The sequence below is a fragment of the Microcaecilia unicolor genome, chromosome 1 (genome assembly GCF_901765095.1).
Source record: "Microcaecilia unicolor chromosome 1, aMicUni1.1, whole genome shotgun sequence".
NCBI lineage: Eukaryota > Metazoa > Chordata > Amphibia > Gymnophiona > Siphonopidae > Microcaecilia > Microcaecilia unicolor.
This window is the reverse complement of record NC_044031.1, coordinates 256011444-256034922: the sequence shown is the minus strand read 5'-3', so window position 1 is coordinate 256034922 and position 23479 is coordinate 256011444. Positions and strand designations below refer to the sequence as shown.

General features: G+C 41.2%; 1 protein-coding gene across 3 annotated transcripts in view; it reads left to right on the top strand.

Moving 5' to 3' along the window:
* NEK10 (NIMA related kinase 10) overlaps positions 1–23479 on the top strand; it is a 487142-nt gene that overhangs the window by 138946 nt on the left and 324717 nt on the right. For all 3 annotated transcript variants that reach the window (XM_030205786.1, XM_030205778.1, XM_030205768.1), the window contains exons 12-13: positions 707–931; positions 5808–5947. In XM_030205786.1, coding sequence (XP_030061646.1) covers positions 707–931; positions 5808–5947 — 365 coding nt within the window. The remainder of the gene's footprint in view (positions 1–706; positions 932–5807; positions 5948–23479) is intronic.

Genomic DNA, 23479 nt, shown 5'->3' with positions numbered 1-23479 from the left:
AAAGATGCTGGATCTGGTGGGTGGCAGAATGGAGAGAGAAACCAGATAGAGAAGAGAGGGATTCAGATGCTGGACCAGATAATAAATTTCATATTCACTTTCAAAACTTAATGGAGGAGAGCAGGGGTGGGTTGGGGTTCACCATGGGGGGTGCATGGCAAGAGGCTTCACTTGAAGGGGCTGTACCACTGAAGGGGGAGGAGAGCTGGCATGGCTGAAGGTATGTCTTGGATTGGCCCTGATATGTTTGTGCCTAGATTGTTAAACTCATGTAAATTATAGCCTCAGCACATATGTACGCTCGTCTTCAAACTATGTGCCATCCTGGGCTGGTTATAGGGAGTAGCAACCAAAGTAATTGCCCTGGGCCCCATGCCATAAGGTTCTCATGACTGCCTCAAACTGAAGGAGACGTAGCCTACCGGTGGGCTATGGAGCCCCATCCCCAGTTTCTGCCTTGGCTTCTGCATGTCTAATAATGCCTTTGCATTTGGGAGCTTTGGCAGAATTTTGGCATGGATGTTTGTGTACACATGCGCCTGTATATGCTCATATTCTGGTCATTTACATACTTGGTGTCTAAATGTTGGTGCATTCCTTATTGTATTACCCCATACTATCCAATTAGAAATGTCATGCAATATGTACTTGCCAGCCATTATGTTTAGTGTAGAGACCAAAGGCTTTATTGCTGATTTCCTTCCAGGCTGACTGCAGAGTTGCTGCGTCTTCTTTGTGCAGAATCACAGGTAAAAGAGCAGGTGAAGGTTTATGAAGGTGTTCCTGTCCTACTCACTTTGCTTCATTCAGATCATCTCAAGCTGCTGTGGAGTGTTGTTTGGATACTGGTGCAGATTTGTGAAGATCCGGAAATCAGTGTGGAGATACGGATTTGGGGTGGAATCAAGCAGCTCCTTCATATTTTACAGGGGTAGGTCTGCAGTGTTTACTGATAGAGAATACTACCGAACTCCAGCTAGTAGAAATATCACTGAGAGCAAACAACCAGCTGTTACTATAGAACCTAAGTCCCAAATGCACATTACAAATATTAATTTGAAGACTGTGGGAAATTGGAACTTAAAGCACCCCTTGGCCTGATTTGTAGATAAGTGACAATAGTGTGGTACAGGGTAATGGATCCAGGTGCCTTGATATGAATCTAGGGTTCCAATAGCCTGCATTAATGTACATGCGTATAAGACAATTAACTATAACATCTGAAGCATAACTAACTTTCCTGTCTTAAATGAATGTTCATTTAGCATTAATTTCTAAAAATATTATTATATTTTTTTCAAATTCCCACTTGGTATTGAGGAACTGACATTTATATATATTGTATGTGACCTTTAGTGAATGTCTGTGCTACTGCATATTTAAAACAGATGTTAATGCTAATGTCCTTTAGGGGTTTAATTATCAGCACAGGCTAGTGGTAAGATGTGTTATTTTAGCACGTCCCATTTCTTGCAATGGAATCTAGTTCCTAATAACTGGGTTGAACAGTAAAATAAGACACCTTAACAGGCGACCATGATCTTCCCCCTTTAGGGCTTCTTTTACAAAGTGGCAGTAAGCCCAACGTGGGCTTACCGTTTGCTAAAAAGGAAGTACTTCCGGGCTACCATAGCAACCTGACGGTACTTCCCACCCCCAGCATACCACCATATCCGGTGATACAAAAATATTTATATTTTTGTAGTGCCGGTGTATATCTGGCGGTAATTGGGCAGTGCCGTGCGCTGTCCTGTTACTGCCAGGTTAGTGTGGGAGTCCTTACTGCCACCTCAATGGATGGCAGTAATGACTCCCCCCTGAAATGGCCACACGGCAAGTGCTCCACTTGTCGCACATTTAATGAAAAAAAGAAAGACCTACCTTTTACCTTCTGCAGTAAAATGCACCGACACCAGCGCAGGCCCCCTTTTGCCGCAGCTTGGTAAAAGGGGCCCTTAGTGCATGGGCCCATATATTTGTTCCTTTAAAGAGAATTTTATATATTGTATCCATGCCTGTTATAGGGCTCAAAGCATTTAGCAGTCAGAAGTACTGCACAAAGGGGTCCTGTTACTAAAACTTAGTGCATGTTAACAGAATTAGTGAGTGCTAAATGCTGCACATTCTATTTTATACCTATGGGCCACGTGTCAGTGCATGCTAAATTTTAGTAAAAGGGTCCCAAAATCAGCAAAAGCAGTGAATGAATAAAGGTGAGCCGGTTGATGTAGGGCATCTAGATTTTCAGAAAGCTTTTTATAAAGTTCCTCATGAGAGACTCCTGAGAAAATTAAAGTCATGGGATAGGAGACAAGGTTCTGGTGTGGATTAGGAATTGGTTATTGGACAGAAAACAGAGGGTAGGGTTAAATGATCATTTCTTTCAATGGAGGGTGAACAGTGTAGTGCTGCAGGGATCTATACTGGGACCGGAGCTATTTAACATATTTATTAATGATCTGGAAAATGGAACGATGAGTGAGTTGATTAAATTTGCAGATGACACAAAACTATTCAGAGTTGTCAAAACACATGCGGATTGTGAAAAATTGCAGGAAGACCTTAGGAAACTGGAAGACTGGGCATCCAAATGGCAGATGAAATTTAATGTGGATAAATACAAAGTGATGCACATTGGGAAGAATAATCTGAATCATAGTTATCTTGATGCTAGGGTCCACCTTACGAGTCAGCACTCAAGAAGAAGATCTAGGTGTCGTAGACAATATGTTGAAATATTCTGCCCAGTGTGCGGCAGAAAAATCAGCAAAGAGAATGCTAAGAATTATTAGGAAATGGATACAAAATAAGACAATAATATTATAATGCCTCTGTATTGCTCCGTGGTGCGACCTCACCTTGAGTATTTCATTCAATTCTGGTTGACATTTCTCAAAAAAGATATAGTGGAATTAGAAAGGGTTCAAAAAAGAACAACCAAATGATGGAGATGGAACTGAGTTCATATGAGGAAAGGCAAAAGAGTTTAGGGCTCTTCAGCTTGGAAAAGAGACGGCTGAGGGGGGATATGACTGAGTGGTGTAGAACAGGTAGAAGTAAATTGATTTTTCACTCTTTCAAAAAGTACAAAGTCTAGGGGACACTCAATGAAATTATATGGAAATACTTTAAAAACAAATAGGAGAAAATATTTTTTCACTCAAAGAATAGTTAGCTCTGGAACTTGTTGCTGGAGGATGTAGTAACAGCAGTTAGCATATCTGGGTTTATAAAATGTTTGGACAAGTTTCTGGAGGAAAAGTCCATAGTCTGTTATTGAGAAGGATATGGGGGAAGCCACTGCTTGCCCTGAGATTAGTAGCATGGAATGTTGCTACTAATTGGGTTTCTGTCAGGTACTTGTGACCTGGATTGGCCACTTTTGGAAGCAGGATACTGGGCCAGATGGACCATTGGTCTGACCCAGTAGGGCTATTCTTATGTTCTTAATATGTTTTTCTGAAACTTCTTATTTTTTGTCAGGTGATATTTTTCTGGCCCTTTAGACTTCCAACCCAGTTGAGGCTATGATGCCACAAACCTTCATTCAGTTTCAGCTACCTGGGGTTTCTTCCTTCTATTGTTAATATTCTCACTTCTTCCATGTAACCCAGCTCCTTGCAGAAATCTAGTTCAGTGCACCATGGTCAGTAGATGTTGCGGAGCCTCCCTGATGAGGCTTATGAACATAGGATCTACAGTATCTTTAGCCTCCACCTGAAGAAGGCTACATTTTTAAAGACCATTCTTTACAGCATGACTAAGTAGTCCCTAAATTCAGAAAACATTTAAAATGTTTTTAAAAAGCTGACTTAATTGTCAGTATTAAGAATATTTAAAAGTGAACAAATCTATCTTTAAAATGTAGAAGTCAGTATTCAAAATGATATATGTAATTACATTTGGGCTTAATTGCATAAACCATTTTTTTCAGAATTTGTGTCCAGTTAACACACAGAACTCAGTATTCAAAAGCATTTATCCAGATAATGACAGACTTATCCATGTCTGATGCTCAGCTGCACTTTCCAGATATCCTTACAGAGGGTAGAACAAGTTCTAAAGTTATCTGGAGAGCACTAATATTTGGACTGCTATCCAGATAACTACGTGGAGAAAGTTAGTTCAGAAAAAAACCTGTCCTGACTTTATTCAGGGGCCCTTTTACTAAGCCGCGTAAGCGTCTATGTGCGCTCAATGCGCACCAAAATGGAGTTACCGCCCGACTACTACGTGGCTCTTGCGGTAATTTCATTTTGGCGCACATCCGATACGTGTATCTGAAAAATATTTTTCATTTTCGGTCATGCGTAATGGACGTGCGCCAAGTGGCATTTGATGTGCATAGGTCATTACTGCCCAGATTCTATACTGCTAGGTCAATGGCTGGCAGTAAGTTCTCAGACCCAAAATGGATGCGTGGCAATTTTGATTTTGCCGCACGTTAATTTTCAGCAAAAAAGGCCTTTTTTATAGGCGCGCTAAAAAATTGATTGGCACACGCTCAAAGCCTGCGCCTACACTACCGCAAGCCATTTTTCAGCGTGCCTTAGCTATCTGTAAAAATACTGAATATCATTGCTGTTTGGATGGGTCTGGTGCTGACCACTATGTTCAGTGCTACCTGCAAATCATATAGAGCTACATTCTATAAATGGTGCCTAAAAAATTGGTGCTGAAAAAAACACACTTAAGCGGTATTCTGTAAGCCTAAACTTAGCGCAATTTATAGAGTTGCGCATGAATTTAGGTGTGGCCATTTTCCTAAATTTACAATTAATGGCACTAATTGGCTTGTTATTCAATTAAATTGTGCATGCAAATCAGGATGCGTCTAAATTTGTGCGCAATTTTTTGCAACCTTTCCAGAATCAGGGGGATAAGTGGCACTGAATATCTATATTTTCTTTAACTGCCATGGCTGGTGTTTAAAAATAAAATAACACTGAATACAGTGGCTAAATATTGATTTAATAACTTTTGTCTGGTCTTCAAGATGTCTAGCCACAAATTCTCTAAATAGTAGGGGAGAATCTAGGGGTAAGGGTAAAAGATACAAAGATAGCGCTGAATATTGGTACTTTCTTTTTATCCATATACTTTAGATCACATAAGTAACTGCCCTAAGAAATAGATATTGTACAGTATCTGTTTCAGTTTGGGACTGTATATTCAGCTGTCCTAGTTAAACAAATAGTGCAAAGATATGCAGATAAATTATCCTGATTGTTAAAAAGTGACTGTATTGCCTTTATAGTATATTTGGAGTTTGGTTCCAACAGGACATCATTTAAGTACTATACTATATTCTAGAAATCCCAGGACTCTGATCCCTTTTCTAAATGCAGTAGGCACTTCACCTCATGACATTTTTAATGCATATGGTATCACATATTAGTACCATTTATAGAAATACTAGGGCCTAAAATTAATAGCATCACCATTTGGTACACTAGTTTTGTACTGGAATGTAAATTTTATATTTAGAGATTAACAAAAATATTATGATTTAGAATTGTGATCTAACATCAACTGTAAACTTGATTTCTTTTGTACTCCAAACCTTGCCAATCAATTTACAGTGGTGTAGGATTATCTCCTAGCAAATCATGCTCAACAGGAAATAAATGACTGTGGTTTTTAATGTCTTAAAGTCTGATGTTCTGCTTTCTCTTATTTTATTCCTAGTATTCCTATGTAACAGCCAGTAGGTTAGAACATTAGTTGAATTCCAGTTCTCATTTTTTGGTCCTCTGCTCCAGTTACTGATTTATAATATTTTTTTCTCTGTAAATTTGTCATTTTAGAGACAGAAATTTTGTTTCTGACCGTTCTTCCATTGGGAGTTTGTCTAGTGCAAATGCAGCAGGGAGAATCCAGCAGCTTTCTTTGTCAGAAGATTTAAGTCCTCGGGAGATACATGAAAATACTCTCTCCCTTCAAGCAGGTAATTTTAGTGTATTTATATGGAACTAGGTGCTTCCTGATTTCCATAAGGAATGGAAGAAACAACTTAATATATTTTCATAAAGTCATTGACCGGTTAGACCAGTGGTTTTCAACCCAGCCCTTGGGGCACACCCAGCCAGTCAGGTTTTCAGGATATCCACAATGAGTATGCATGAGATAGATGTACATGCATTGCTTCCTTTGTATGCAAATCTGTCTCATGCATATTGATTGGGGAGACCTTGAAAACCTGACTTGCTGGGTGCTCTGAGGACTAGGTTTAGAACCACTGAGTTAGACAACTTATCACATGATGGTGCATGAAACCTAGTCAGTCAAGTGTAGGGTAAAAGGATGCGTCTTTCAATCACTGATAGGCTCATAAGAGCAAGGACCCAACACGGGACCATGTTTTGGCTTGACAAAGCCTGCCTCAGGGGTCTGCTGCAGACAGAATCATAAATAAAAGCTTTTATCCTACTGTCTGACTGACTGTGCGTATTTTGTATGGGTCCTTCTGTTCCTCCACCTCAGTGTTTTCTTCTGGTGCATGAAACCTAACCATGGTCAATTTAAATGGGTATATGAAATGCGTGCTAGAGTTGTGCCATTTTCAAGCTGTTCCCTGAATTTTACTACTACTACTACTAATCATTTCTATAACACTACTAGACGTATACAGCGCTATACACTGAACATATAAGAGACAGTCCTTGGTCGACAAAGTTTACAATCTAATCAGGACAGACAAACTGAACAAATAAGAGAAAGGGAACTACTTAAGGTGGGAATGATAAAACAGACACAGGTACTGAACAAGTGAATAGGAGTTAAAAAGCAGCCACTGTGGGGACAAATCTATAAAAGATGCTAAAAATTAGGTGCCCAAAATCTGTGCGCTAAGCATCTGGGCACCCAGATTCCATTATAGAACAGAGCCTAAGTTGACATTTGGGTGCCAACATTTTGACACCAACATTTACACCAGTGGCGTAGCTATGTGGGGCCTGGGCCCCTGTAGATTCGGCCCTGGCCCCCTGCTGTGACCCTCTTGAACCCCCCTCCCGCCACCAACCCTCCCCGCTATCGCCGCCCGCCCCGCCGCTGCATGACGTACCTTGTTTGCTGGCGGGGGTCCCCAAACCCCGCCAGCCGGTCTGCTTCAGCGCCGGAGTTAGTAGACTCCGGCGCCTTCATTCAACATAAGGCGTCAAAACCAGCTGATCTTCTTCACACGAACTTTGTTGAATGAAGGCGCCGGAGTCTATTAATTCCGGTGCTGAAGCAGACTCTTTGGCTGGCGGGGTTTGGGGACCCCCACCAGCAAACAAGGTACCTCATGCGGTGGCGGGGCGGGCGGCGATGGCGAGGGAGGGTTGGTGGCGGGAGGGGGGCTCAAGAAGGTCGTTATCGTCGTTGGGGGGGGGTGTTCCAAAACTGGCGGCAGTAGCGGGCGCGCGGGGGGAGGGGTGGTCGGTGGCGGGGGAGGAGGTGGCTAAACAGTGCCCCCCCACCTTGGGCTCTGGCCCCCCCTCCCGGTGAAGTCTGGCTATGCCCCTGATTTACACTATGTAAAAAGCAGGTGTAAATGTTAGCACCTAAATGTTTGCCACCATGGCATACAATTTACAATATTCTTTGAGTTTGGTACCTAAGTGTGTGACCCTTCCTCATGCCCCACCTTCACACAATGCCCCCTTTGCAGTTATGCCCTAAAGCACTTAGGCGTTAACTGGCACGATATCACCTTAGAAGTTAGGTGCCTAACTTTAAGCACTCAAATAGCAGTTAGGCACCTAATTTGTGGCGCACTATATAGAATTAGGCGATGTCAACCAGATTCTATATAGTACCTAGATACCTGTGCTGAAATCCAGACATATTCTTAACATGCATAACTTAATTGGCTTAACAAGCTAATCAGCATTGGTAACAGCACTTAACAAGCAATAATGAGCACTAATTGGCAATAAATAGAATTTACGCACACAACTCACTAAGCATATTCTGTAATGAACTGCGCTTAAATTCTAATGTGCACAGTTGAAAGAGGGCATGGCTATGGGCAGGGAAATGGGCGTTTCATGGGCATTCCCAAATTTGCACATGTAGTTATAGAATATGGCCCAATGTGCTGCTTGGTTGATCGTTGGCTGTTGGACATTGTGTCGTCGTCATTGGGACTTTTTGGAGAGTACATCTCCTGGTGAAGTGCCTCGTCTCCTGATGTCTTGCCGATTTCAACTGCGACATCGGCCTGGTGTGACTGTTTGCTGGTTCCCACTTTTCAATCAGCTGTTCTCATTGAAGATCTTAGAAAGTGAGCGGGTTGTGGAGTGGTCGGATAACGGAGCGGACTTCGACTGCCATTTTCGCCATTTTGATCTTTCCGGACGGTTTACATCTCCTCCAGCCCAACGGTTCAGCCTACTCCAAAGTTTCTACATATCATCTGCAGTCCTTCCTAACAACATTTCCTGGGACCATTTTAGACTTTCTTCCCTTTCCTCCCCTTTTTTTTTCTTCTCACCCTGTTCCTTCTATCCTCTCAATTTTAATTGTAACCGTTTCACCACTGGTCTGGCGCTAGCCTAATCAGTACATTGTAAGCCACTTTGAGCCTGCTAACATGTGGGAAAAATATGGGATATAAATGTGCTAAAATAAATAAATAAATAAATCTACACACAGGGATTTACAACACATTTTCACTGGTGTAAATGTAGACGAATAGTTTATGGTGCTGGTATATCAACTAAGCATATTCTATATACCATGCTTAAATCTAGGCGCCGCTTATTGAATACGCTTAGAGGAAATGTTTACCGTGTGGGTTTTTTAGGCACCTTATACAGAATCTGGCCCTATGTGTGTAGCTAGTCATTCTGCCCTCACTTTGGCCTAACACTTCCTTGGCACTGAAAGAGAGATTTTTGCCAGTGTGACCAGAGTAGTGCTGCTGTTAGTCCCTGGCTAATGAATTTAAACATTAACAGGATAATTTTATAAACATGTGCCTAGTTAAAGAACTATTTATGGCACATATATGAAGCTTATTTTATAAAGACAAGTAGATGCCCAGTGTAAGTGACAGGATCCTTAGAGCAGGTTTAAATATCCATGCCAATCTTTGTCATGTAAATTGCCGTAGTTTATAATCTATGGGTCTGATATTCTGCTCACCGCCTACAGAGTTATTCCTGGATATTCAAAGCTGGCTTCAGTTTTTAATATCTGGTTATTTTTTGAGCTAGCGAATCAATATTCAGCACTTAAGAGGCCATGAGGTAGTGCATAAAAATAGGACAGACTAAACCTAAAGTCAGCTTTTTAAAAACATTTAAAATGTTTTCTGATTTTAGAGACTACTTAGTCATGCGCTAAACCTGGTCGCTTAGGTGGAGATTCTATATATGGCACCTAAAAAAAATCAGCACTGAAATCAGTGCCCGACTAAGTGTATTCTATAATTGGCACCTAGAGTTTTCTACATTAAATATAGAACCATTGATTGCTTTTACTGAACATATGAATGCAGTGGACTAAATATTGTTGTGTACATGAAGGTGTTTTATGAAAAATGAAAGAAAAAATTAACAAATGAAAAAAATACATGTTTATATGAAAGGTTTTTGCCGATGATGAAGAGTAGATCTTGGTGATCACATTTAGTTCTATAAATCTCGGGGGGGGGGGGGGGGGGGAGGTTTACTAAAAATTAGCTCGAGTTATCTGCAACAGGGCCTATTTTATTCCTATGGCCCAATATCTACGTGCCAGGATTTACACCACATTTTCATTGATGTAAATGGATGAGTGTACTTTTAGGTGCTATCAACAAAGCATATTCTATAATTCCACTGCATTCATATGTTCAGTAAAAGCAATCAATGGTTCTATATTTAATGTAGAAAACTCTCAACTTTACTGATCCAAATATTCAATGTACTTATCAATGCAGCAAATATTGAGGCAGCTTCTTAAACTATTCTCCAAGCATTCAGGACCAACGATGGCCAGCTTTTTGCGTAGCTGCTTCAAGGTCCACACTAACGGGGATGTGAAGACAGCATTTTCACTTCTTACTGCTGTCGACTGGAGCACTAGCATTTTTAGCACACACTAATGATTAGCACGTGCTAAACACTAGAGACACCCATAGGAATATATGGCCATCTCTAGTGTTTAGTGCACACTAAGAATGCTAGTGCGCCTTTGTAATAGGATCCATATGTGCACTATTATGGAATACACCTGATCTGTGCCTAAATTAGGCGCAGGTATTTAGGCCTGGTTTTAGGTGGCCTAAATGGGTGCAGCTAAATTTTAGTCGCAAGAACAGCGCGTAGCCATGTTCTATAAACAAAGCTTAACTTTAGGCATTGTTTACAGAATCATGCTAATCATGTAGATTTTTGGTGCTGATTTTTAAGGTGCCATTTATAGTTTCACTGGCCTTGGAGCACATGTTCATACTCTAAGTATTAGAGTGGTGAGAATTTCTAAGAAGGCTGGCTCTATCTTTTCTTCCTTTGCAATTTCCAAATGAATCTTTTACTGTTGGACATTAGATTAGAGCTGAGATATTTTGCTTTTCATAAAAAGGTTAAGACTTTTTTTTTTTGATAATAACTATTTTAAAATGAGATATTGGTTGGAAACTTATGTTAATTCTGTGATGTTGTATCTCTGTGCCATTGTTGTGAACTGCATTGGACTGGGGATATAGCGGTATTCAAGAAATGTAGTGGTATTGGTATTCTTTATAGGGTTCTTTTGCTAAGCTGTGGAAAAAGTGGCCTTAATGTGCCCTTATGTGGTTTTTCCCACATGATATATGTAGAAAGTGGGATGTTTGACCACGGAAATACAAATCCTGGAGACAATATCATAAAAACTTCTTTATTGAAGAATAAAGTCTTTTATGATATTGTCTCCAGGATTTGTATTTCCGTGGTCAAACATCCCACTTTTTACCTATATCTGTGTTTTCCCGTGGGGCGTTCGAGTTCTCCGCTTGATTGCGGATTTTTTTTTAACAGTTTCCCACATGATGCCATTTTTACTGCAGCTGTAAAAATATATATTTTTTCCATTTTTTTGCATTAATGGCCATGCGCTAAATACTGAAGATGTTCACAGATATCCCAGACACCTGCTGGAGAGGTTGTGGCTCTCAGAGGAGACTTTAAACACATCTGGTTGGAGTGCCCAGAAATTCAACCATTCTGGGAGACAGTGAGAATGGAAATTCACAAATACACCAAACAAGACATCCCCATGAACTACACCCTAATGCTATTAGGTATAATGATAGAACCAGAACCCACCTCACTAACCTGCAAAGATTTCACCAACTTCCTGTTTCTAGCAGCAAGGATGGCGATTGCTGTAACACAGAGAGAAGTTAATGCCCCAATGATCCATTGCTGGAAAGCAGAAGTATGGCAGAAGCTAGAATGGGGAACAGCAATAATGAAAGGCAAAGAAACAGAGTTCAAAAGAATCTGAGAACCTCTATTACTAGAACAAGAGGAAAATTAAAAATTATAATGAAGGAGAGGAGGGAGGGGAATGGGATAGGGAAGAGATGCAGCCCACATAATAGCCTCAAGAACAAAACACACACAAACGCAACACTCCTGACAATATACAGCCACACCTACAACACCATCCTGCACACAATCAACATACCCTCATGGAGACCCCTGGTGCACGGGGCATAATCGAAAGTGGATGCCCATCTCCATGGGCGGGCATGCGAAGGGACGGGACAAACCGTATTTTTGAAAAAAGATTGGCGCCCATCTTTTTTTCAATAATATGGGTTGTGCAGGGCAAATGCCTAGGATTTGAGTGTTTTTGAGTTGGGCGCTATCGGTTTTCAGCGATAATGGAAATCGAAGGCGCCCAGCTCAAAAACGAACAAATCCAAGGAATTGGGTCATGGGAGGGGCCAGGATTCGTAGTGCACTGGTTCCCATCACATGCCAGGACACCAACTGGGCACCCTAGGGGGCACTTTTACAAATTAAAAAAAATTAAATAGCTCCCAGGTGCATAGCACCCTTCCCTTGTGTGCTGAGCCCCCCAGATCCCCCCAAAACCCACTGCCCACAAGTCTACACCATTACCATAGTCCTAAGGGGTGCAGGGGGGCACCTACATGTCGGTACAGTGGGTTTTGGTGTTTTTTTGTTGGGCTCAACATTAACCAGCACAAGTGGAACAGGTAGGGGGGATGGGCCTGGGTCCGCCTGCCTGACGTCCACTGTACCCACTAACAACTGCTCCAGGGACCTGCATACTGCTGTCAGGGAGCTGGGTATGACATTTGAGGGTCGCATACAGGCTGTCAAAAAAAGTTTTTAAAGTTCTTTTTTTGTGGTGGGAGGGGGTTAGTGACCACTGGGGGAGTCAGGTGAGGTCATCCCCGATTCCCTCCGGTGGTCATCTAGCCAGTTGGGGCACTTTTTTGGGACTTGGGTCGTGAAAAAAAAGGGTCCAGCAAAAGCGACTCAAATTCTCGCTTCTGCCGCCTTTTTTTTTCGATTATCGGCTGAAGGCGCCCATCTCTCCTCGGCCGATAAACACGCCCCAGTCCCACCTTCACCATGCCTCCGACACGCCCCCGTCAACTTTGTTTGTTCCCATGATGGAGTGCAGTTGAAGACGCCCAAAATTGGCTTTTGATTATACCGATTTGGGCGCCTTTGCGAGATGGGCGCCCATCTCCTGATTTGGGTCAAAATATGGGCGCCCATCACTTTCGAAAATAAGGCCGATAATCGCCCTAACCACTAAGAACCAGTGCTAAATATATGTTTCTCTACATCATAGGTTTGGAAAAGAAAGATAAATTTCTTGTTCTTGCTCTTTTAGATAACGTTGATGTGTACAATGCCATAACATCATACAAACATATTGCTGGTTAAAAGTGGACACAATCTACTGTCTGACGCTAATATAGTTTTATTGAAATGCAAAATTGTAATAAGAGAAACTTCTCTACATAGTTAAAATGTGTAGACACCTGAAAAAAACAACATAAAAATAAAGTTTAAACAAGTTACCTATTTTGTAGGTGTTAAGGGCTCCTGTGTTATCCGTGCGCCAACCAGTTATCATGCAGTAATGTAGATACGTTAACTGGTTAGCACAGGAATGCCTACTCCCCACCCTGACACAACCAACCTCCTCAAAAAACTAAAATTAGAAAAATGAGCAGAGTAACTTAAAGTCCTTGAGGTTACCTATTTAATTCTAAGTCCGCCTTTCCCCAAGTTTAAAAACAATTTCCCAGCAAATTCTTACCAGTGAAGATCTTTCCCTTTCTGGAAGTCCTCTCACAGCACCTCTTCTGGACTGGTTGAAAGATGGAGAGGAGGCCTCCCTGATGATTATCCAGCTTGTAATCGCCGGCTATTTCCCGACACAAATCGGGATATGGCCGGCGATTTCGCAAAAGCGGTGAAAAGCGTATAATCGAAAGCTACATTTGTGATAGCTTCGCCGCTTTCTCTTTGCCTCGCCGGCGAAAGTTCAAAGGGGCGTGTTGGCGAAGCGAAGGCGGGACATGGGCAGGCTTGGGCTTGGCTATCAGATGGCCGGCTTTCGCGGATAATGGAAAAATAAAACCCGGCGATAAGCAGTATTTCGCTGGGTTTACTTGGTCCTTTTATTTTCACGACCAAGCCTCAAAAAGGTGCCCCAACTGACCAGATGACCACCGGAGGGAATGGGGGATGACCTCCCCTTACTCCCCCAGTGGTTGCCAACCCCCTCCCACACTAAAATTATTAAAATACAAACCTTTTTTGCCAGCCTCAAAAGTCATACCCAGCACCCTGACAGCAGTATGCAGGTCCCTGGAACAGTTGTTGTTGGTTGCAGTGGACTGCAGAAAGGCAGAGCCAGGCCCATCCCCCCCTACCTGTTCCACTTGTGGTGGGTAATGTTGAGCCCTCCCAAACCCCCCAAAACCCACTGTACCCACATGTAGGTGCCCCCCTTCAGCACTTAGGGCTAGGGTAATGGTGCACACTTGTGGGCAGTGGGTTTTGGGGGGGATTTGGGGGACTCAGCACACAAGGGAAGGGTGCTATGCACCTGGAAGCTAATTTGGTTGTTTATAAAAGATGTTTGAAGTGCCCCCTAGGGTGCCCAGTTGGTGTCCTGGCATGTGAGGGGGACCATTGCACTACAAATGCTGGCTCCTCCCACGGCCAAATGCCTTGGATTTCGCCGGGTTTGAGATTGCCGGCAGTTTTTTCCATTATCGCGGAAAAACAAAAGTAGCGATCTCAAACCCGGCGAAATCCAAGGCATTTCGCCGGCCCACACTGTATTATCGAAAAAAAAGATGGCCGGCCATCTTTTTTGAAAATACGGTTCCGGCCAGCTGTTGCGCCGCCGCCAAAATAGATTGCCGGCGACCTATTTCGCCGGCGACGTTCGATTATTCCCCTCTATATTGCCTTTAGTTTAGCCACCCATTTATTTATCCCAACTAACTCTGTACCACGCATCTTGTTCCCGTGTATATATCTAAACTTGGCACCTCAGCTATATGATAAGCTGTATTGTAAAAAAGAGCATTGGTATCATAGCAGTGTTATTTGAATGTTCTCTAATTGTGTGCTTATGAGATATTCCATTGCCATTATGCTTACATCGTATTATATCTGTGTTATTTGAATTTCAGTGCTGTCAAATGTGTATATTTTTGATCCTGTTTCATGGTAGTCCTATTATTAGGCCTCAATTTGCTGCTTTCAAGTTTTCCTCTTTCATTCTGTCTATGTCTTTACTTGTTCATTATACTACTGTTATGCTGTTAACAAAATTGTAAGTTTGATGTTAAACTGTGCTTACTGTATACCACCTTGGAAGAATCTCTTCATAAAGGTGGTTAATAAATCCCAATAAATAAATAAAATATTAAGCTCCATTCTGCTAGAACTTCAAAAAAGAGGGGTGGCATTGCTATTTGCCTCCCCTCAACTTTTTCCTTTGCTGAAATTCCTTCATCTGACTTTAGTTATCCTCGAACTCTTGCTATTAAACTTACTGCTCCAATTAATTTGACTCTCTTAGGGTCCTGTTTACTAAGCCACACTAGAGGTGCATTAGCATTTGTAGTGTGTGCTAACCGTGTAGATGCCCATAATATTCCTATGGGTGTCTACACGGTTAGTGCACACTAATTTTTAGCATGCGCTAAAAAGGCTAGCGTACCTTAGTAAACAGGGCCCTTCATCTTTTATTCTTCTCCTGCAATAACTAAGGTGAACTGGGACTTGCTTATTCAGGTTCTAGCTGATGCTGTTACTAGATTTCCTAACTTAATAGTTGTAGGCGATTTTAATATCTACATTGATACACCTGCAGCTCCAAGATCTCACACTTTTCTATCTTTCCTAGAAGATATTGGACTTACCCAATTGGTTAGTTTTCCCACTGACTCAGCTGGTCACACTTTGGACCTTATTATTCCTCACAAAAACATTTCCAACCCTATCCCAAACTTAAAATCTTTTCCTTTAACTTGGTCTGACCATAATTTAATAACTTTCTTATTAAACATTCCAAGTGCAGTTCCTCCACTTTTGTTCCCATATAGTTAATTCTCACTTTATCTACCATGATCCTACAACTTCTCCTCCTTTATTTACTTTTTTCCCTTAAACATTTTTAGAGCTCCCACTTGAAGCTGCTGCTTCCTGTTGGAATGAAACATATGTTGGATTATTTGTAGTAAATAATTAGCAGATTTTAGTACACACAGCTTCAGCTTTAGAAATGTTAATTTCTTTCTTCATCTCTCTCTCATTCACCCCTGAATAATTCACTGCTGAGTCACTTTAAAGTTGAAGTAACAAAACATCTGTTTACTCACAGTTTGTAGTTAGATTATAATCAGACAGGCTTATATATACAGTACATATTACTATACATTTGTATTATCAGCTCCTTCCATGTGCTTAGATGGTAATGGATGCTCACACCACCATAGATCCTCTCAGGTTAGGAGAGATCATGAGCTCCATGTGCTCCATGTGCTGCATGTGCTGCATCTGCTGTGTCTAACCCCCACAGGAAGTTGCATAGCTGTGTGACCTCTCTAAGTAATTCACATCAGAGGTCACAGAGTAATCACAGAGAAATAATAGGTGACAGGCAATGCATGTAAAAATACAATTACATTCCAACAAACCCCTTCTCATGCATAACTGTCATGCAATTATTTATTCATACAAAGTCCAAGCTTTATACGCAGATTCACAAAATGTTCTCTGGGTAACGGTTTGGTCATGATGTCAGCTGTCATCTCACTGGTGTGACAATAGTGTAGACTGATGACCCCTTCTTTCGCCAACTCTCGCACGTTGTGGTATTTCGTTGCGATGTGCTTGGTGCGTGACTGAACCTTGTCATTCTGTGACAGTCGGATGCAGCTCTGATTATCTTCCATTATCTGGATTGGTCTCTTTTCAGCTATTCCGAAATCCAGCAAAAGTTTTTCAATCCACATCAGTTCTCTGCACGCTTCCGATACGGCCACATATTCAGCTTCTGTAGAAGACAAACTCACAATACTTTGTTTATGACTGGCCCATGAAATTTGTACATTTCCATACATAAACACATATCCACTTGTGGATTTATAATCAGAATGATCCCCTGCCCAATCTGAATCACAGTAACATATTAGTTTTGGATTACTATTGGCTGAAATCTTTAATTTACAATCAATGGTACCCTTTAAATACCTTACCATCCTTTTAACTGCAGTCCAATCTGATTTGGTAGGTGAGCTGACCCTTCTGCTCAAAATTCCTACTGCATTTGCTATATCAGCCCTGTATGTGGTAGCTAGATATAAAAGCTTACCTATGGCTGATCTATATTGGATGTTATCTGGTAAAGGTTCTCTTACTGTTTCATCCTTCAGAAAATCAGTGATCATGGGAGTGCTTACAACTTGGGCATCTTGCATACCTAAACTTTCAATAAGCTCATTTATTTTCTGCTTCTGGCTTAGAAGATAAGAACCATCATTTTGTTTCTCAATTTCTATACCAAGATAGTATGACACATTACCAAGTTCTTTTATCTCAACATTGTGGTTTAAACACTTTACAATGTCCTTGTACTCTTGCTCACTTTTGCTTGCAATGAGCAGATCATCAACAAAAGCTAAAATGTATGCATATTGTCCATTTGTGCACCTAGTGTACAAGCATTTATCTGCTTCACCTTGCTTAAATCCCAAATTTGTCAATATTTCATGCAATTTATCATTCCAACATTCTGCACTTTGCTTTAATCCATAAAGACCTTTGTTTAATTTACACACTAGCTGTCTTTGTTTTGTATTTATGAAACCTGTTGGCTGTTCCATGTACAAGTCTTCAGTTATATCTCCGTGAAGAAATGCTGTTTTCACATCAATGTGTTTGACTTGCATGCCTTTTGAGACTGCAATGCTCAGAAGTGTTCTTATTGTCGTGTGTTTCACTACAGGTGCAAACACTTCATCAAAATCTTCTCCATATTTTTGAAGATATCCCTTTGCCACTAATCTGGCTTTATACCTTTCCACTTTTCCTTGTGCATTCCTTTTTAACTTGAATACCCATTTGCATCCTATAGCTTTTTTGCCAGGAGGTAATTTTGTAAGAATCCAAGTATTATTTTTATCCAATGCATCAATTTCTTCTTGTGCAGCTTTATGCCATTCAGCAGCTTCTTCTGCTGGCATTTTCTCAATCTCATCCCATGTTAAGGGCTCTTGAGCTTCTGCTGACTTTGTTAGGTAAGACAGTCTTGGGGGTGGAACACCTTTGTTTTCCCTGGATGAGCGTCTGACAACAGGTTGGTCTGACCTTTCCGCATCCTCTAAATCTGAGAGTTCTTCTCCAATTGATTCCCCTTCTCCAACTGTACTGTCTTCTTCAATGATCCTTTCTGTGTCTGTTTCCTCTGCCTGTTCCTCGTTAGATACAGATGAGTTGCTTTCAGACATCTGCCTTGGTATGGCATTTATATACACTGGCATGTCTATTATGGTTCTAGTTTCATATTCTGGATGATAAGGCTCATCTGGGATAATCCAGCCTTTATCAACCCTCTTGTTTTCATCAAAATATGTAACATGTCTTATGCCAACAATGCCAGTTTTCAGATTCAAAATTCTATATCCTTTGTGTCCTGGAGCATAGCCAACTAAAATGCCCCTTTCTGTTGTGGAATCCAGCTTATGCCTTCTTTGCTTTGGTATATGAGCATATGCTGTACTTCCAAATGTTCTTATGTGTGACAGGCTTGGCTTCCTACCATGCCATGTCTCATGTGGTGTGCGCTCAGCGCCTTTAGTTGGCATTCTGTTTTGTAGGTACACTGCTGTGAGAATGGCTTCCCCCCATAGTCTTTTAGGGAGATTGCTATCTGACAGCATACATCTGGTCATTTCCACAAGTGACCTAAATTTTCTCTCTGCAACAGAATTTTGCTCTGGTGTATAAGCTACTGTTGTGATATGTTGAATGCCTTCTTGTTCTAGAAATGTGCGCATGCTTTGTGAAGTGAACTCACCACCATTGTCAGTCTGAAGAACCTTTGGTTTTCTTTCAAATTTATTGCTCACCATGGCTACGTATTTCTTCAGCATGTCTGTGACTTGACTTTTCTCTTTCAGCAAATAGGCCACACAATATCTAGAGAAATCATCCAAGAATATTAGCACAAATCTGTTATTTCCCAATGATGGGATATTAAACGGTCCACATAAGTCACTGTGTATTAAGTCCAGCACTTTATTACTCCTATTTCCTGTGTATGCAGGAAATGAGGGTCTCACACCTTTTTGAGTAACACAGTCTATGCATTTCTCCATTTTACCAGCATCTGCACTTATCTGAATGCCAGTGGCTAGTTGCTTACTGTAAAGATCCTGGATCACCTTAGAATCACGATGTCCCAGGCGGCGGTGCCAGATTTCCAGACTACATTTACCATCATTCTTCCTTACTTGCGCCATATGTGAGGCTTCACCTGAAATGTTCAGCTTATAAACATCATTATGCATAAAAGCTTCAGCATACACTTCATCATTTTTAGAGATTGTGCACTTACTGTTTTCAAAATGAATCACAAATCCCTTCTTATCTAATGTAGATACACTAAGCATATTGCAAACTGCTTGGGGAATATACAAGACATCACTTACAGGAATTTCTTTAACTTCATTAGACACTTTGCATTTTAAGAATCCAATACCTTTTGCTTGGATCTGAGCAGTCCCTGCGTTTGCAGTTTTAAGAATTCCTTCTTCTGGACACATTTCCTGAAAGAAATCCTTACAATTGGTTAAATGGCATGTGCTCCCCGAATCCAAAATCCAAGTACTTTCATTTGAATTATTATTTACCATAGTCAAAGATTTTTCTGCCATTAGAAAGCCCTTGTGTTTATCTTTGTCCTTCATACATTTCCTGGTTTGAAAATTCTTTAGTTCCATTGGCTTAGGTGAGCTAGAGGGAGTGTTTTGTGTTTCCTTACACCATTTAGATACATGTCCCTCCTTTCCACATGAGTAGCAAATCAGCTTGCCCTTGGGTGGAGTTTTCCCATAGCTCCGCCTTCCTCTGTTCTTTGCCAAGAAATTTGTTTCATTTCTCTCTGACTTGCTTTGAGAACACATCTCCTCAGAATCATTTATTATGCATTCCTGCCTTAGTTTTGATGTTGCCTGTTCAAAAGATTGCCCTTCAATGGCCTCATTTACAGACCTAAAAACATCAAACTTCTTTGATAGTGAGGTAAAAAGAAATGCTCTTTTCAATGCATCACACATGGGAATTCCAGAAAGTTCTAACTTTTGAAATGAAGACATAAGATGCATAATGTGATCATTACATTTACTTTTATCCCTTAATTTGGTTTCATTCAACTCTGCCAACCAAATTGGTTGCTGCTTTGCATATGTAGTTGCATACATAGTTCTCAGTTTATATAAAATGTCCTTTGGTGTATCTTTTCCCTCCACTAATATGGCTTGTTTCTCTGAGAGAGCTTCCAAAAGCATGCACTTCACATAATAGTTTGCATTGTCCCATTCAGCCATATTTTCAGCTGTTCTGTCTTGGTCTAAGCATATATTTAATCTTTTTGCTCGAAGGAGACATATGAATCTTAGTTCCCACTGCTGATAATTAAACTCAGTTAATTTTGGCACCTTGAGAGAATAGAAAAATGGTGAATTTCTTCCCTCAGCCATTTTCTTAGCCTTCTGTCTGCTGTGTGGGGGGGGAGAGAGACAGACTGAATCTTTCCTTTAAAACTTAAGAGAAAAATGTGGCCTTTTTTTCTGCCTGGTAATATTTCTCTTCTTTTTCAATTCCTGGCCCTGGGCCCATAACCCTTTTGTTGGATTATTTGTAGTAAATAATTAGCAGATTTTAGTACACACAGCTTCAGCTTTAGAAATGTTAATTTCTTTCTTCATCTCTCTCTCATTCACCCCTGAATAATTCACTGCTGAGTCACTTTAAAGTTGAAGTAACAAAACATCTGTTTACTCACAGTTTGTAGTTAGATTATAATCAGACAGGCTTATATATACATATTACTATACATTTGTATTATCAGCTCCTTCCATGTGCTTAGATGGTAATGGATGCTCACACCACCATAGATCCTCTCAGGTTAGGAGAGATCATGAGCTCCATGTGCTCCATGTGCTGCATGTGCTGCATCTGCTGTGTCTAACCCCCACAGGAAGTTGCATAGCTGTGTGACCTCTCTAAGTAATTCACATCAGAGGTCACAGAGTAATCACAGAGAAATAATAGGTGACAGGCAATGCATGTAAAAATACAATTACATTCCAACAACATAAAGGTCTCATTTTGCTCCTCTGAACACTACTCTTACCCAGGAATAGCAGACACATCAGTCCCAAAGATTAAAAAAGTCCCATGCTTTCACAATGGACTTATTCTCTTAAGGCAACAAGTTTGCAGGGCTGAACGCCATTGGTGAAAGATTCAAAATCTGGAAATATTACAAATAGATCCACTTCTAAATATTTTAATTGTGAATTAAAAGTGGCATAAAGAACTTTTATCCAATTAATCGATTACTCAAGAAACCCCTCAAAAGAATTATTCCAAAGGGTGGCTCGTCTTACTGAGTGTAAGCCTTCTTGTGATTCAGCTTTAGTCCTCTCTGCTAACTCACTGGGCATGTACTTTACCAACAAGATTGCTACCCTTCGAGATGCCATCATCTCAGTTGATCTCTTAGATATGGACGCCTCTCACACATCAGTCAACCCTAATATTTCTTCTTCATCATGGGGCTCCTTTACTGTACCCACTCTTACCTCCTTATCTAACACCATCACCCACATGCATCTTACAACTTCCCCTCTGGACCCACTTTCATCTATTTGGTTAAAAATTTCATGACATGGTCTATTTCCATTACTTCTTCACTAATTTAATCTAGTCTCTCAACAGGTACAGTACCTCTATGCTGGAAAATAGCAGTGTTAAGCCAATACTTAAAAATTCTTCACTCGACCACTACGGTTTCTGCCCATTACTGTCCTTTGCATCCTTTCAAAAATAACAACAACAACAACAAAAAATAGTCTTCAAACACCTCTTAGTGCATGTTGAAAAACTTTCTGTTCTGCATCCACGACAGACAGGATTTAGATCCAACCACAGCACTGAAAACACAGTTGTAGCACTTACAAGCAAATTACACTCTCCTTATCTCACTATCCAGCTTATAATTGAAAAAGAAAAACGCCTATATTGCGACCCAAATCGGGAGATAGACGTTTATCTCACAAAAACGAATAAAGCGGTATAATTGAAAGCCGAATTTGGACGTTTTCAACTGCACTCCGATGCGGACAAAGTTGATGGGGGCGTGTCAAAGGCATGGTGAAGGCGGAACTGGGGCATGGATATCGGCCGATCAGAGATAGGCGCCTTTCGCCGATAATGGAAAAAAATATGCGTTTTTAGCGAGAATTTAGGGCACTTTTCCTGGACCCTGTTTTTCCACGAATAGGGCCCCAAAAAGTGCCCTAAATGACCAGATGACCACTGGAGAGAGTCGGGGATGACCTCCCCTGACTCCCCCAGTGGTCACAAATCCCCTCCCACCACAAAAATATGCCGTTTCACAACTTTTTATGTTCACCCTCAAATGTCATACCCACCTCCCTGGCAGCAGAATGCAGGTCACTGGAGCAGTTATTAGGGGGTGCAGTGGACGTCAGGCAGGTAGACCCAGGCCCATTCCCCCCCACCTGTTACACTTGTGCTGGTAAATGGGAGCCCTCCAGACCGCCCCCCAAACCCACTTTACCCACATGTAGGTGCCCCCCTTCACCCCTTAGGGCTATAGTAATGGTGTAGACTTGTGGGCGGTGGGTTTTGAGGGGGATTTGGGGGGCTCAACACCCAAGGGAAGGGTGCTATGAACCTGGGAGCTCTTTTACCTTTTTTTTTTTTTTTTGTAAAAGTGCCCCCTAGGGTGCCCGGTTGGTGTCCTGGCATGTGCACTACGAATCCTGGCCCCTCCCACGAACAAATGCCTTGGATTTATTCGTTTTTGAGCTGGGCGCTTTCATTTTCCATTATCACTGAAAAACAAAAATGACCAGCTCACAAATTGTCGAATAAAACATGGACATCTATTTTTTTTCGAAAATACAGTTCGGTCCGCCCCTTCACGGACCTGTTCTCGGAGATAAACGCCCATGGAGATAGACGTTTTTGTTCAATTATGCCCCTCCACATCTTTTGGTGTCCTTCAGCTTAGTAGATTACTCACTGTTACTTTGCCATTTACAAACCATTGGTCTGGTTCATACTACTTTGGCCTGGTTCACTTCTTTATTGTCTGCTCATTCTTTCTTTTTGTGTATCTTCCTCTACCTCCTGTTCGACTGACTTCCCCCTTGTCTGCGGAGTCCCGCAGGGCTCTGTCCTCTCTTCCTCTAGCAACACTCTTATAAGACCATAACATCTGCTTCTCTTTCTATGCAGATGATATTCTTTTAATTTTTCCAGCTTCTTCCTACTCACCAGAATTAGGTCTATTACAAGCTGCCCTTCAGGCTTATCTAGCTGGCTCTCTTCTCACAAATTAGTTTTAAATACATCAAAAATGACAACCTGCTGGATCACAGGATTCCATCAGAAGCCAGCATTAACACCTATCCTTTTCAATCTACTGATGCCTGCCATACAGTCATTTTGCTATTTAAATATAATAATAGATTCCCAACTCTCTTTTAATTATCAAATTGCACAGGTTGTTAAGAAGGTTTTTTTTTCTGGCTCCATCGTCTCTACTCTATTCATAGGTTTCTGGACTTTGCATCTCTGCATGCTTTGATTCATGCGCTTATTATCTCAAGATTAGACTATTGTAATGTTGTTCATGCTGGTATCTCTCTTTGCCATTTACAAACCTCCCAGAACTCAGCAGCCTGTCTATTATT